Below are 17016 nucleotides of genomic sequence, written 5' to 3'. Positions count from 1 at the left end.
ATTGTGGGCTTCCCAGAGGCATCCAGATGGTCGCTGTGGGAAACAGGATGTAGGACTACATGGATCTTTGATCCATATGTTCTAGGTATGGCCATTCACCAAGATCTCATTTCAGCTTTTTACAAATTGTGAAAAGGATAATAGGGAATTAGGCTTTGTAACCATCTCTCATGTTACCCCCCCCCCCACCTCAATTCTTGGTGCAGCAGGTAATAGAAATACCAGGCTTCCATTGTAAAGGCCTTAGACCCACATATACCCAGTGATTTCCACATCTCTGCATTTTACATACAGCAGAATGGCTCTTCCCCTGGCATTATAGCATGTCGGGCAATAGGAAATAGACATATTTGGCAAGGGGAGGATTTTCTTTGAACATACATTAGGAGTTCTGACTGAGTTAATCCTCTACACTTGTACACAAAAAAAATCTAACTAGGAGCCTTTCTACATGAAGTTTTTATTGTGCACTCATAATTGCTCAGTCGCGGTAGTTTGTGGGTCCTTCACACAACATCGTCATCCTCCAAAGCCTCTCCCACTCTTTGCATCCATTTCCCCATTTTTTTTACATCAAGGAAAGTGTGGTATTATTTAGAAATGGTGGAATGAGACTCTCATGTAATTGCACAAATTCTGCTATACCACAGTGTCATCTTTGTGTGATGAAACATATAGAAAGGCAGAGAAAGAAACCCCCTGGAAAAAAAACACATGTAAAGGAGCTGATCTTAATCCCACAAAGAATCTGGAAGCAGAAGCCTTGGTAAAGGTGCGGGTTAAAAGCCTCATGTAGAAAAGCCCTAGATATAGATTCAAATTTAGTCACAGTTTAAAAAAGAAGTGTGTTTGAAAACTATTCTAATCTGATGTTCAAATATCATTTTTTATTAAGGATTATTGTATACCGTATAGGTGTAACCCATTCACTTTTCTCTTCAACTCAAAGTCCTCTGAACATATGAATGGCAAAACAATACTGAATGGTTAACACCTTATCTGAATTGCCACATCATCATCAAATAGCTATTTACCTGGTTCACGTATAACAACCAACCATGGGTGATTTAACCCATGCTTGGTTGGGGCCATGTGGGAACCAATGAGCCATTTCAATGTTGTATCCAGTTCAGCATGACGAGCAAGCCTGGAACACTGGGGAGTTGAGGGGGAAACAACCCAGACTTTTAACCGAACAACAAACCACGCGTTAAAACTCTGGGTTGTTTCTCCCTCAACAACCCAGAATTGCAGGATTGCATGTCACACTGAAAAACACAGGAATGGGGCATTTTGTAAACAGGATACAAAGCAGAAGCGGCAAACAGGAGGAGGGCAGCACACTCGCTCTCTCCCATGCATGTCCAAACTGGGCCACTGTGTCGTTAAAATGAGAAATTTCACCATGTTGGGGTTTTTAGTCCCCTAATCCCTTCGATGTGCAGTGTTACCATTTTAATGCTATTTTAATAAAAACCTCAAATTTAAAACAACAACAATGGGACGAGGGGGATTAAATATTACCGAACAACCTGCTTCCTTTATGGTAGGAGAATTTATGAAATATGAAGTGGCTCAGAGCAAGAGGGGGAGGTTATATATATTTTATCCCCCCGCCCCCAACATAGGATAGTTAAACAGGGATGTGAAATCCTTCCCAGAAACATCTGTACTCTCTTTGCCAGTGAGACAAGCCAGGCAATACGATATGTATGGGATGAGGAGAGGAAAGGATGGCAGGAGCTGGTGATCGGCCTTCTTAGGTGACCTGTTCTACATTTCCATAAAAGCCATTCAAATAGTCACAGGATGATATACAGAGGTCACTTTAAAATAACAAGACGAGTCTGCTTACCCTGTGTGGGTAATCTCCACATTGACCCTGAAAAAAGAAGGAAATTAAAAAGAAAATAGTTTAAATTGTGAATGCTGGAAACCAAAATAGATTCAAGGAGACAGGTTCATAGCAGGTGCATGCTTGGCACGAATGCATACGTTTCAGGGGATAATGCTGGGTTTACACATCCTGAGAACTGGCCTGTTATCTGCTGGAACACCCTGTACAATTCCCATTGTACCCTTTACATCAGCTTTCCCCTACCTGGTGCCCTCCAGATGTGTTGGGCTGCATCACCCATCATTCCCAGCCATGCAGCAGGTTGGGGGAAGCTACTTTAAATTATTGTGCACTGGTTTCCTTCAAAATTGTTATCCTGATTCTTTTTTAACACTTAGTGTAGTTGATCATGTATTTGGTGTAATATATGGACTCACATCCCCTTCATGGATCACTGCCTTGTTGTGGCAAAGGGGCTTGCGTAACTCAGTGAAGCCATAAGCTATGCCATGCAGGGCCACCCAAGACGGATAGGTCATGGCGGCGAGTTCTGACAAAATGTGGTCCACTGGAGAAGGAAATGGCAACCCACTCCAGTATTCTTGCCAAGAAAACCCCATGGAACGTATCACAAGGCTAAAAGAGATGACACCGGAAGATGAGCCCCTCAGGTCGGAAAGTGTCCAATATAGTACTAGGGAAGAGCAGAGGGAATTTCCAAGTAGTGCCAGAAAGAGTGAAGCAGCTGGGCCAAAGCCGAAAGGACAAAGGTGGATGTGTCTGGTGGTGAAAAGAAAGTCCGATGCTGTAAAGAACAATATTGTTTAGGAACCTGGAATGTAAGGACAATGAATCAAGGTAAGCTGGAGGTGGTCAAACATGAGATGGCAAGATTGAACATCGACATCTTGGGAATCAGCAAACTAAAATGGACAAGCATGGGCAAATTTAATTTAATTTAATTAATTTAATTCAGGTGACCATTATATCTACTACTGTGGGCAAGAATCCCTTAGAAGAAATGGAGTAGCACTCATAGTCAACAAAAGGGTGGGGAAAGCAGTACTGGGGTAAAATTCAAAATGATAGAATGATCTCAGTACGAATCCAAGGCAAACCATTCAACATCACATAATTCAAGTCCATGCCCCAACCACTGAGGCCGAAGAAGCTGAGGTTGATCGGTTCTATGAAGACCTACAACACCTTCTAGAACTAACACCAAAAAAAGATGTCCTCTTCATCATAGGGGATTGGAATGCTAAAGTAGGAAGTCAAGATATCACCGGGATAACAGGCAAGCATGGCCTTGGTGTACAAAATGAAGCAGGACAAAGGCTAATAGAGTTCTGCCAAGAGAACATGCTGATCATAGCAAACACGCTTTTCCAACAGCACAAGAGGCGACTCTACACATGGACATCACCAGATGGTCAATATCGAAATCAGATTGATTATGTCCTTTGAAGCCAAAGACGGAGAAGCTCTATACAGTCAGTCAAAACAAGACCTGGAGCTGACTGTGGCTCAGATCATGAGCTGCTTCTTGCAAAATTTCGGTTTAAATTGAAGAACATCGGGAAAACCGCTAATCCATTCAGGTATGACCTAAATCATATCCCTTATGAATATACAGTGGAGGTGACCAATAGATTTAAGGGACTAGACCTGGTAGACAGAGTGCCTGAGGAACTATGGACAGAGGTCCGTAACATTGTTCAGGAGGTAGCAACGAAATCCATCCCAAAGAAAAAGAAATGTAAGAAAGCCAAGTGGCTGTCTGATGAGGCTTTACAAGTAGCTGAGGAAAGAAGGGAAGCGAAAAGCAAGGGAGAAAGGGGAAGATATATCCAACTGAATGCAGATTTTCAGAGAATATTAAGGAGAGACAAGAAGGCCTTCTTAAATAGGCATGTACGAATCCCTTACCTGGCTCCACGTAGGGGCATCCACGGTGGGGTGGAGGCGCTCCGTCCCTTCCCCTGGAATCCTGCCCGGTCGGCTCCGCTCCGTGGCCAAGCTGCGGAGCTGCTGGCTGGCTCCGGCTGCCTGCAGCCGGACATCCGGCCACTGGACAGCCCTGCAGGGATGCAAATGGTGGCTGTCGTAGCTGCCGCCATTTGCGTCCCTGTATTGAGCCATGATAGGCTATGTAAATATTTACGTAGCCTATCACGGCAGGGGGAAAAACCCCAGCATACGCAAATGGTGGTAGCCGCTGCCATTTGCGTACGCTGGGTGTCCCCCCCCCCGCCGTGATAGGCTACGTAAATACTTAGGTAGCCTATCACGGCCTCCACAGGGACGCAAATGGTGTCCCTGCGTTAGCCGTGATAGGCTACGTAAGTATTTATGTAGCCTATCACGGCTATGAAGAGGAGGAAGCGAATGGGGCATCTGTGGGGGGGGGAGGCGTGCCGTCCCTCCCCCCGGAATCCTCGATGGGGGGGAGGTGCTCCATCCCTCCCCCTGGAATCCTGCCCAGCCAGCTCTGCTCCACGGCCAAGCCGCGTAGCTGCCGGCCAGCTCTGGCTGCCCGCAGCCGGACATCCAGCCACTGGGCAGCCCTGCAGGGATGCAAATGGTGGCTGTCATAGGAAGCGAATGGCAGCCACAGGACGGCCACCATTCACAAAGTAGCGTGGATGGGAGCAGGTAAGTGCTCCATTTTGCGCGCCTTTTGTGGGGTGGGGGGGCAGGGACTTTGTCCCGCTTGCCTTTCATGGGTTTGGGGGGGCGGGGGCTTCATTCTGCGACGGATTTCAGAGGGCTGAATGCCAGTGCATTCAGCCTCACTAAGATCCATCGCGGAATTCTCTGACATCCCTACTTCTTAAATGAACAATGCAAAGAAATTAAGGAAAACAATAGAATGGGAAAGACTAGAGATCTTTTCAAGAAAATTGGAGATATCAAAGGAACGTTCTGTGCAAAGATGGGCATGATAAAGGACAAAGAAGGCAGGGACCTAACAGAAGCAGATGAGATTAAGAAGAGGTGGAAAGAATACACAGAAGAATTATACAGGAAAGATCTGAATGTCCCTGATAGCCATGATAGTGCGGTCACAGAGGAACTAGAGATCAAATTGCCAATATTTGCTGGATCATGGAGAAAGCAAGAGAATTCCAGAAAAGCATCTATTTCTGCTTCATTGACTATGCTAAAGCCTTTGATTGTGTGGATCATAACAAACAGTGGCAAATTCTTAAAGAGATGGGAGTACCAGACCACCTTACCTGTCTCCTGAGAAACCTGTACGAGGGTCAAGGAGCAACAGTAAGAACAGGACATGGAACAACCGACTGGTTCAAAATTGGGAAAGGAGTACGACAAGGCTGTATATTGTCGCCCTGCTTATTTAATTTATATGCAGAGTACATCATGAGAAACGGCGGGTTGGATGAATCACAGGTGGGAATTAAGATTGCTGGGAGAATTATCAACAACCTCAGATACACAGACGATACCACCCTAATGGCAGAAAGCGAAGAGGATCTAAAGAGCCTCTTGTTGAGGGTGAAAGTGGAGAGTGCAAAAGCTGGTTTGAAACTCAACATTAAAAAAATTACGATCATGGCATCTGGCCCCATCACTTCCTGACAAATAGAAGGGGAAGAAATGGAAGCAGTGACAGATTTTATTTTCTTGGGCTCCAAGATCACCGCAGATGGTGACTGTAGCCATGAAATTAAAAGACGCTTGCTCCTTGGGAGGAAAGCTATGGCAAACCTAGACAGCATAGTAAGAAGCAGAGACATCACCTTGCCGACAAAGATGCGTATAATCAAAGCTATGGTTTTCTCCATAGCAACGTATGGCTGTGAGAGCTGGACTATAAGGAAGGCTGAGCGCCGAAGAATTGATGCTTTCGAACTGTGGTGCTGTAGAAGACTCTTACGAGTCCCCTGGACTGCAAGGAGGTCAAATCAGTCCATCCTAAAGGAAATCAACCCTGACTGTTCATTGGAAGGACAGATACTGAAGTTGAAGCTCAAATATTTTGGCCACCGAATGCGAAGAGAAAACTCCCTGGAAAAGACCCTGATGCTGGGAAAGATTGAAGGCAAAAGGAGAAGGGGATGGCAGAGGATGAGATGGCTAGACAGCATCACCGATGCAATGAAGATGAACTTGAGCACGCTCCGGAAGATAGAGGAGGACAGGAAGGCCTGGAGTGCTATGGTCCATGGTGTCATGAAGAGTCGGACACGACTGAACGACTGAACAACAACAACAACAACAACAACAACAACAACAACATGGACTCACATGTTGCTGTACGAATAACTCCAGACCTGCTCACATAACCCATAACTCCTCATTTCTCTTTCATCAGAATTTTCCTGACTCACAAGGAAGTATTTCATTTGAAATGTTCCCAGTTATCAAGCATATATATGATTTTGACTTTGGATTCAAATGTATGAAGGTGGCTCCCCCTCCCACACCCCCCGGCATTGAAAATAATGTATTAGTGGATATTGAGACTCTACATTCTAGCTACATTAACAGGGAGTTCTAGGGTTTTTTAGGTTCTAGTTTCTGGAAATATTTGTGTTCAAATCTTCTTCTACAGTCTGAGGTTAATCTTACCTTCTCTCCTTTTTGTCCAGGGGCTCCCTACAGAAACAACAACAACAACAACAACACACAAATAATGAGCAATGTTGCATACAGAACAGGGATGGAGAATGCCAAAAAGAAGTATGAACAAAAAGTAAGTGCTAGCCGAATTACTTACTGGATACCCTTTGGGACCAGCTGGACCCTTTGAGGGAGGAAAAACCCAAGCAAAGGTTACATTTAGTGAGAAACGAAAGACCAACATGACAAGCATGGTGGCACGTGATGTACAGTCTGGGACAAAACTTTGGTATTACAGACAGGAAGCTGTATCCTCCTTTGAGATTATTGTCATCCATATCTTTTTATCTCATCCATAACTTTACATCAGCCTTCCCCAACCTGGTGCCCTCCAGATGTTTTGGATGTCAATTCCCATCAGCCTCAGCCAGCATGGCCAGTGGTCAGGAATTCTGGCAGTTGTGGGTGCAAACATCTGGAGGACACCAGGTTGGGGATGCTGCATCACATACTCCATGTGCAAGCTGTGGGAAAGCCCCCTTTCATGGTCATGCTACGCATGAGGAAGAATAAAAATTAAAACATCCTTACCACATGTGCAGGCCTCAGCATGAGAGCCTGTCCACTGGTAGCACTATTGCCAGAGACACACAGTACTGGCCTGCAACAGCCACTCAACATGGTGTGGCTTGCAAACACAGAAAATATCTTTAAAACAAGGTTACCCTCCCCAACTGTAGCAGCACCATAAGAGCTTTCCCACATGTAGAATGAGTAAGTCTAAACTGGCCCTGGGATTCTGCAGAGCAGAGGAAGGAATCCCCATGTTACAAGCTTGATGGTGGAGACGGTGTTTGGGAATGACAAGTGTGACATCCACAGAAGTGGAAGCCTGATGATTTTGCCATCAGGTAGTGACTCAACGCCACTCCATCTCCCCATCCAATTTGGCAAGTGTTGCTGTGGTACGGGGAGCTGCAGCCTTGGTACATGGTAAAATGATCAGGATGGCTTGTCAACAAAAAGCAACAACAGAAGCTGAATTCATACTAAAATAAGGGCACAATCCTCTGCATGTTCAGACAGAAAAAAGTCCTACAACTCCCAGCATTCCCTAGCCAGCCATGCTGGCTGAGGAATGCTGGGAGTTGTAGGACTCTTTTTGGTCTAAACATGCAGAGGATTGTGCCCTAAGTTACAAAAGTTAAAATGACAAGACCTCCCTATTACTTTAATTTAAAAATAGTCAGGCTAAAAATAGCAATGAAATGTTCAAGGTTATCAAGCACCTCAGGTCAATTTAGGCTAATCAGAATCAGGCTATGATCCCAGACACCTGCTCATTTTTAGAAAATTATTTAACTTTCTCTTAAAAGAGAAGGTAGAGCTGACCTGATAATTTTCTCTGAGTGAGGGACTTTCATAAAGATTTTGGTGTACCAACAGAGCATAATATACCTAGGGATGGACAAATCTGTTAATTTAGGTTTGTCTCGCTTTCTCATTTCCCCAACTTCGTTTGTTTCATGCTGAATTTTGAGTATTTTCAAAAAAATCACATGAAAATTCATGCACATTTTAGTGTGCATTTCTTCTAATACATGTATTTTTGTATGCAATTATGTCTACTATACACATTTTTGCAAGCAATTTCCCTAAGTAGCTTGCATTTAAAATGCCAGTTTCATGAATGTACACATTGTTGCATATACCTTTCTGTAATATATGCATTTCTGCATGATTTTTTTGACTGGAGAATGCCATGGCAAAATTTGGAGATTTGAATTTCAAAGGAGAACTGAATTTTCATTCATGTATTGGCTTGAAAGTGTGGAATCATGTAAACGATTTGCTAATGAATTTCTCCCCCATCCCTGGTTATACATCTGATGCCCATTAGGAAAAGAACACTCTGAGAAATGTGCTAGAGAAGTCCCTGAGAGTGCCACACAAGTGTCTTAAGCCTATTTAAAATCTCTCTTGCTTGGCCTCTTCCATTCTGATGTTCAGGATACATCGGAAAACATGCCTGAGGCAGACTTGCTTTGCTTGTGACCCACCAAGCTGAATCCAGCCCACCAGAGACTCAGTAAGCCTGTCCTTGGCACCTGCCTGGGGCTGCAAAAACATTTGGGTTTCTCAAGCACTGGACAAGCCCAGAACACATGGCTGGCAGGCTATGTTTGCCTTAGAGGGTCACAAGTTGTACGATGCTTGGCCCAATGTTTAGATTAAAAGAAAAACTTCTGCATAATCCATTCATCAGATACAGAAAACAAGGCACTTCAGAAAGCCAGCACCTGCCTGGAACAAATAATATAGTGGCAAGGTATTACATTAACAGAGTAAGAGGAAGCAAGGTGACAATTAAGTTGAATGGTGGAGTTAAATTAGAATTCTATAGGCTCTGGGCCAAGTCAAGCAGAAGCTTGCCAGACCACAGGCCAATAGATTGTAGGGTGGGATTATTTTATTAATTCAGAGAGAAAGAGAAGCACACACTATATCCTGTGGTTCACTCTGTTTTAGACACAGGGTACAACTCTGGCTTCGTTGAAAGCAAAGACATGACTCCAGCAGAACCAGAAATTCAGCCATATGCTGAAATGAGATACTATGCTAGAACAGGCCAAGACCCACAGGGTGGCAGCAAAATTAACAAGGTGGAGAGAATTTATGGACCAGGAGCAAGTAGGTGGAAGTGTGTCCAGTTACAAGCAGGATAGGCTAAATGGCATGCATTTGGCTATTATTAACTGTGCTTTCCAAGTTACTGACTTGAATAATTGACTTGAATAATAATTGACTTGAATTATTTTGTGAACAGTTGATTTTCAAAACCTTGTGGGTTGCCTGACAAGTACTGCTGGTGAAAACCAAAATAAACTGGAGAATGAAAATAAGATATTCTAACACAACTTCTCACTGCTTCTTCCCATTTGTCTGAAACACTGATATATTTTCCCCACTCCTATTCTTGAGATGCGCGTTGAAAGGACACCTTCATAGTTTTCTGTTCAGTACATGCTAATGCTGTAAGACCAACTCAAAATCCACTGAATATGCTTAAGCTAAACATGCATAGGATTGCACCCTTGAAGACTTTTCCGTGAACATTTGCTTTCTGGCCCAATTATAAGACCAACTGCCTGGCACCACGTACATTTACTGGGAAGTTCAGGGTGAACTGTAACTCTTGGAATGCGGTGATGGAGGTGTAGTTTACAGAACAAATATTGAGCATTGAATCCAAGGCAAAGCTCCCAAATATTGAGCATTGAATCCAAGGCAAACCTTTCCAAGATAGATTGAGGGGTGGGGAGGGATTGTGCCACCATTCGATGGTGAAACAATCTGACAACCACTTCACTGTGGATTTCATACTTGCCTTTCACCTAGCAACTCACAATCCTTACCTGGGAGTAAATCCCACTAAATTAAAGAGACCACTGTCACATCGTATTGAAGTAATTGGCAAAACACCCATTGTTTCTACTGCATCTAGATTTCCCAGATGAATTTAATCCCGAGAGCACTTAACTAAGTGGCCATTGGCTGGTTTTTTGCAAGTGCAAATTAATTAATTAATTAATTAATTAAATTTCTTAATCACCCATCTAGCCGATCAGCCAGCCACTCTGGGTGATGTACAACAGTACAATTTATAACAGTAAAATTATAAATTAAAACATTATTTAAAAATACCCTAACCCACCCCAAATGCCTCCCTAAATAACCAAGTTTTCAGTGTGTGGCGGAAGCTCATTAAAGAGGGGGCATGGCGGAGTTCCCTAGGGAGGGAGTTCCACAGAGTGAGGGCCACCACAGAGAAGGCCCTCTCCCTTGTCCTTACCAGCCTAGCTGTCCTGGCTGATGGGACAGAGAGAAGGCCATCCGAGGCTGATCTTGTTAAGCGGCCTGTCTGGTGTTGCTGGAGGTGCTCCTTGAGATAGGCTGGGCTGGAACCGTATAGGGTTTTAAAGGTCAAAACCAACACCTTGAATTTGGCCTGGAAAACAACTGGTAACCAGTGCAACTCCTTCAGCACTGGAGTGATGTGATCACGCCGGCGGCTGCCTTTAATTAGGCGAGCCGCTGCGTTCTACACCAGCTGCAGCTTCCGAACCATCTTCAAGGGTAACCCCCCGTAGAGTGCATTATATTAGTCTAGACAAGAGGAGACCAGGGCATGTACTACCGATGGGAGCAGATGGTCGGGAAGGTAGGGGCACAGCCGCTGTATCAGATGGAGTTGGTACAATGCTGTCCGGCTCATAGCTGACACCTGAGCCTCCATGGACAGCTGGGAGTCTAAAATGACCCCTAGGCTGCGGACCTGGTCTTTCAATGGTAGCCATACCCAATTCAACACCAGGTCAACATCCCCCAACCTACTCTTGTCTCCCACCAAAAGTACCTTGGTTTTGTCAGGGTTCAGCTCTTCAGCTTATTCCCCATCCAGCCACTCACCGTCTCCAGACATTTAGACAGGGATTCCATGGCCAACCCTGGTGAAGATTTGAACAAGAGGTAGAGCTGTGTGTCATCTGCATATTGATGACACTGCACCCCAAACCTCCTGATGATAGCCCCCAGCGGCTTCACATAGATGTTAAATAGCATCAGGGAGAGGATGGAACCCTGTAGCACCCCACACGTGAGCGGCCACGGGTCTGACACCTCCTCTCCCAGTGCTACCCTCTGGTACCTGCCAGAGAGGAAGGACCGGAACCACTGTAATACGGTGTCTCCAATGCCCAACCCCTCCAGGCGGTCCAGGAGGATACTGTGGTCAGCAGTATCAAAAGCCGCAAAAAAACAGCCAGTGCAAATCCAGGCTTCATAAGTCATGAGGCTAACTAAAGTCATGGTGACTGACTAGCATCACTGAAATCAGTGTGATTATATGCAGGTCCAGTCATCAAACACAAACACGATGAGTTGGTTTACATCTGCATGTTCATCACTTGATGACTGCAACATGAAGCGATGATGTGAATGTATGAATGAGCCATCCCAAATCAGATAGCAAAGTTGAACTTTCAGACCACTTCACATCAAACATGTAGCAAAATGAATTGGAGATGAGGTGATAGGGTCCTGAGGGTGTAGAATGGACTGTGTACCACTTTGAATTGCAGGTGGAAGATTACTTCTGAAGGTAGGAAATACTAGTATGTGCTGGTAACAACAACCCAATAACAACAATACCAACAAACTTATTTCCAAATTTGCCACTGGTCTCCTATCCTTCCAATCTGCTATGCTTGGGGTAGGCAACCCTCTAGATGTTTTGGACTACAGCTCCCATAAGCCCCAGCCAGCATGGCCAATTTCCAGGGATTCTGGGAGTTTCAAAAAAATCTGTAGTGCACCAGGTTGCCTACCCCTGTGCTAGGCAGAGAAAGGAGATGGGGGCAGGGGATATATTCCAGGCATATACTTATATCCTCTTGAAAAGTGGGACCCACAAATCCTCCTGTCATGAGCCTGAAAGCCTCCAAACACAAACCAGCATATCACATAGATCCAAAGTCTTACCGCTTCTCCCTTCTGTCCAGGTTGCCCCTGAAATAAAAGAGTGTTTCAGGTGCAGATATTCTTAACTACTAGGACCCATTTTGGGCCCCCAAATTTCTGTGACTATCTTTATATACAACAACATTTACAACATTTTAGTCATTATGCTATTATTTTGCTTTCTCAAAGCACCATTTCCCAGAGTCTGAAAAAAAAATCCAGGAGATTCCACCCCCACTCGCGGGATCGGGAACATTGCAGAAATCTGTCAGGCTTAAATGCAATGGATTTCCCAGAGATGGATATCTCTAATTCCAACTTAGTCCCAACCCCCCAACTGCCTCATCCTCTTTTATTTGTATTGTGTAAAAAGAGAAAATCTAATACAAATAACTAATAAAAATATTTCTGTTAAGTCTGATTTCAAATCTGAGACAGACTTTGTGTTATTCTGCACATCATTGCCACTTCATATATGGAGCTGTGCAGTGTTACTTAAACAATCATTTGGAAATAAATAATTGTATGGTATGGGCAGAAAAACATTGGGTTGAAAGGCCAAGACTAAAAGCAAGAAGTCGACAATGTGTTTCCCCCACTTACCGGTTTGCCATCTAAACCAATCGGGCCCTGAAAAGAAAGGAGAAAAAGAGGTGAGGAATTGATTTATAAAAAGGCAAATATTTGGAGTGTGGTTGTGGATCCTACATGCAGCTCACAACCCTGAATGCACACATACATGCACACACACACACACACACACACACACACATTTGGGGCGGGGGGAGAGAATATTTACAACCTTTTGGATATTTGTTACTGTAGCCTTTAGAGAGATAGGATCTTACAGTGCAAACCTGTGCATGTTTACTCAGAGGTAAGTTCTACTGTGATTAATGGACCTTACTCCTATGTGAATATGTACAGGATTGAAGCCTTAGTGAGCTGTGTGACATTTTGCTGTATGTGAGAGCTGACCATTTGATCTGGGACTTAATAGTTATGTTATGTTGTTGCTCTCAGGTAATAAAATTATATTGGTATTATTTTAAAAGTACAGTTAGCATTTTGATACAGAGATGCATTATCTGGGATACAGCAGTTATGGGGTGTATCCAGACGGGGCTCCTAGCATTACCAATCAAAATACATTATGCAGATGTTCTGTCTTTTCTTCATTAATAGATTGGACTTCTCTACACCATGCTTTTATCCTGCAGCTTTACTGGGGCTTCTGCTTCCAGATTCTTTGCAGGATTAAGCTCAGCTTCTTTACATGTGCTTCCCCTTGCTTTTTTCCCCATGATTTCAATTTCCTTTCTCTGCAAGTTCTATATGTTTCATTAAACAGCCACTAGATGGCACTGTGGTATAGCACAACTGTGCACTTTATATGTAGCTGTATTGCCTGACCCAGATTTAATACCACATTTTTCCCATGAAGGGAAAAGCCATGGTATTGGTCATAAAGGATGGGAGAGGCCCTGGAGGTTGACAATATTGTGTAAAGGACCTGCACATTTCTATGAGTGAACAATCACAAGCACACGATTAAAGCCTCGTGTAGAGAAGCCCAGTGTGTGTGTGTGTGTGTGTGTGTGCGCTGTTGGGGAATAAGAATAAGAAGTGGGAAAACACGGGAGGATTACAAGTGGAAGACATGATCATCTGGAGCTCCCCCCCCCCAAATTCTGTGACTAAGACAGGGTAATGATGCGATATAAGCCTAGTCTAGAAGCATCCAAGGAGAAAAACCCCCCAGCCTTTTGGCACAGAGTCCAAACTATTCGATAGTTTGATTGGCTTTTATCCACTAATCAGAAGAAAAGGGTGGATACATCAGCAAATCATTAAAATATGGGGCTATGTGCTTATGTTAATACCTTGTAAAAACAAAGTTTTACTTTGAATCTGACATAAACAGAGTAAAAAGACTTATCCTTTATCTTGTATATATAATTATCATGGACAGATCTGAAAGTTAACTCAAATGACTGTGCATTTTTGTGGCTTGAAGCTGTAGCATTTATTTTGTTGAATTATTTGTGGAGGTAAATTCCAAGAATGAGATTGCTATAGTTTTTATTTTTACCAAGAGTATTTTTAAAAAATAAGATCTTAATAATAAGAAATAGCAACCTCTTTTAAGGGACATAATACCAAGCCAGCCATTTTTAGAACAGAAGCATTCAGAGACGTTTAGCTTTAGTGATGCTGTAGTTAGAAATATGTCATCTGTACATACCAGTATGCAAGTGCCACTTACCGGAAAGCCAGGAAAACCTCTTGTTCCAGGCTGTCCCTGAATAGAATGAAGCGGAAAAAGAGATTAGAAGAAACAGATGAGGCAGCAGCGTGTGTGACCAAAGGCATAATCCTATACATGTTTAGCCAGAAAAAAGTCCTACAACTTCCAGCATTTCCCAGCCAGCATGGCTGGCTGGGGCATGCTGGGAGTTGTAGGACTTTTTTCTGGCTAAACATTTATTTATTTTATTCTATTTACAACATTGTATACTGCTCCACATCTAAAATAAATTCCACAGCAGTGAATCTAAAAGGTAAAATCATAAAAAGAATTAAAAAAGGTAAAGGTAAAGGTGTCCCCAACCAGTCGTGTCCGACTCTAGGGTGCGGTGCTCATCCCTGTTTCTAAGCCGAAGAGCCAGTGCTGTCCGAAGACACTTCCGTGGTCATGTGGCCGGCATGACTGAACACTGAGGTGCACGGAATGCTGTTACCTTTCCCGCCGAAGCGGTACCTATTTATCTACTTGCAATTTCTTGCTTTCGAACTGCTAGGTTGGCAGAAGCTGGGACTGAAGACGGGAGCTCACTCCGTCACGCAGCACTTGGGTCTCGAACTGCTGACCTGCCGACCTTCCAGTCTGCAGTTCAGCGTCTTAACCACTAAGCCACCGCGGCCCCACTACCATATTAAAACTGTCCTTTTAAAAACAGAATACCAATAAAAGCCATGCCTGGTCAGTTAAGGAATTCTTCCTGGAAAAGAGCTGTTTTCAGGAGGCGCCAGAAGCAGCACATTGTTGGCACCTGCCTGACCTCCAGGGCAAGGGGTTCCAAAGAAAGGAAGCCACCACACTGAAGGCTCTTCTCCTGGTGGACTCCAGTTGGGTCATAGGTCCATGTGGAACCACCAGGAGCAAGCCCTCTGAAGACCTCAGTGATCAGACAGGTCGGTAAGGGACAAGGCGCTTTCTCAGGTATCCTGATCCCAAGTTGTTTAGGACTTTGTACAGTACCCAAACCTTAAACCTGGCCTGGTAGCAGATAGGCAGCCAGTGCAGTTCCCTCAGCAAAGGAGTTACATGCTGAAAAGGGGCAGCTCCCGACAACAGCTGAGCTGCTGCATTCTGCACTAGCTCCAGCTTCTGCAGCAGCATGAAGGGAAGCCCCACATACAGCACATTGCTGTAATCCAGTCTGGAGCTTACTAGCACCTGGACCACTGTGGCCAAGCTATTCCTGCCCAGGAGAAGCTGTAGCTGGAGAACCAGCTGAAGCTGGTAAAAGGCATTCTGAATCTCCATGGCTACTTGGGCCTCCAGAGGCAGTGACAGTATGCAGTTGCTACCACACCATTGCAAACAACCAAATACAGTAGCCTGTGTGGTGAAATTGGCCAATCTAGAATCTAGATCAGGGTGCAGAACCAGATTTGGGGCGGGGGGGGGGCAGATGACTCACCCACCTAGCCCTCCACAGGCTTATGAGGTCAGGTGGACATGGCATGACACGCCCACTTGACATCATCAGGATGTACCACTGCGGGAAAGGGGTGGGGTAGTCGAAGGAGAAACAGCTGAGTCCCTTTTGCTTCTTCAGTGGAGGAGTGAAGGGGTGTCAGCTGGCTTTGGCTGCCCTGCCTCCTCCCTGCAATGGGACTCAGCTGCACTCAGGGGTCGGGACACTCTCCCCCACACACTTTTCATCCTTGATCTAGATCCTTTCTCAGCACTGAGCAGGAAAAAGCTAGCTGCTGATCAGAGATCACTTTTCTCTCCCTGTGAAGGGGGCGGGGAGGGCCTTGGGGAGAAGCTGCTGGACAGGATGGTGGACAGCCAATAGGCCATATCTGGGCTGTGGGCCAGAAGTTCCCCATGCCCGAGGTAAACATGGAGTGGCTACACACACAAACAGCTTACCATCTGGAGCAGCCTCCACTAAGATTGCCTGCTTTTAATTTCAAAAAGACTGGATCCCCTGGGTGGGGCCAGGGTGGCTAGGGGCCAAAATGTAATGGGCAGAGTTTGGAAGAATCTGGCCGGTCATGGGTGCAGCTTCCAGGTGATGGGTGTCGTCAATAACAATAGGATGGCCACTGATAAATGCTAGGGATTTTCAGATTGTAAGGATTTTCAGAAATCCTTACGACCCTAGCAGAAATGTTAGGGATTTTCGGAATAGTAAGACAAGTAAAATAACTGGCATTTGGCAACCCTTGTCTCCACACAGTTTAGATTTTAAATGGATAGGGTTGCTTGTTTTTGTGAGTCAGGCCTTAGTATGCCTTGTACACCTTCTTCCATAGAAGCTGCCTTGGTCTTTACATTTTGAGGGGGCGGGCTTGCTGACCATAACATGGCCTACTGGAGCTCATTTGGCCATGGTGAAGAGGAGGGCCTTCTAAACTGTGGTGTCCACCATGTGGAATGATCTCCCCAGTGAGATCACGTGGGCTCCTAGCATGGAGTGTTTCCATTAACAACTGAAGACACACTTGTTTGTTCAGGCATTTCCCTGACCGCTAACATTGTCAGCTATTCCTGGTTATCTTAATGGAGATTATTGTTTTTATCATTGTTTTATTGTTTGCTTTTATCATATTTTGCCATGATTTCATATTGTAAACAGCTTTGGGATGTTTTAAAAAATGAAAAGCGGTATACAAATCTTTTGAAATAAAATAAAAATCAATAGTATTGTATTATGTGGGGGTGGAGAGGGAGCATTTCAGGAGCAAAGAGACTGCTGTAACAGTAATAACAGAAAATCATCATTCCTTCTAATACCAAACATAGTGGTCCTGCGCCCATCAGTTAGACAAAGAAA

General features: G+C 44.4%; 1 protein-coding gene across 2 annotated transcripts in view; it reads right to left on the bottom strand.

The window, feature by feature from the left end:
- Positions 1-17016, bottom strand: part of COL13A1 (collagen type XIII alpha 1 chain) — a 253449-nt gene that overhangs the window by 115050 nt on the left and 121383 nt on the right. The window contains exons 2-7 of one of the 2 annotated variants that reach the window (XM_084845462.1): positions 14211-14246; positions 12548-12574; positions 11966-11992; positions 6582-6608; positions 6434-6460; positions 1856-1882 (exon numbers count right to left, since the gene is read on the bottom strand). In XM_084845462.1, the coding sequence (XP_084701588.1) occupies positions 1856-1882; positions 6434-6460; positions 6582-6608; positions 11966-11992; positions 12548-12574; positions 14211-14246 (171 nt within the window). The remainder of the gene's footprint in view (positions 1-1855; positions 1883-6433; positions 6461-6581; positions 6609-11965; positions 11993-12547; positions 12575-14210; positions 14247-17016) is intronic. The other variant, XM_084845463.1, reaches the window with a different exon arrangement.

This window comes from Heloderma suspectum, chromosome 3 (assembly GCF_057233095.1).
Source record: "Heloderma suspectum isolate Gila_16-S chromosome 3, 16-S_ref, whole genome shotgun sequence".
In the NCBI taxonomy this organism is placed as follows: domain Eukaryota; kingdom Metazoa; phylum Chordata; class Lepidosauria; order Squamata; family Helodermatidae; genus Heloderma; species Heloderma suspectum.
The sequence above is the reverse complement of the archived record's forward strand: the minus strand, read 5'-3'. Positions and strand labels throughout refer to the sequence as shown.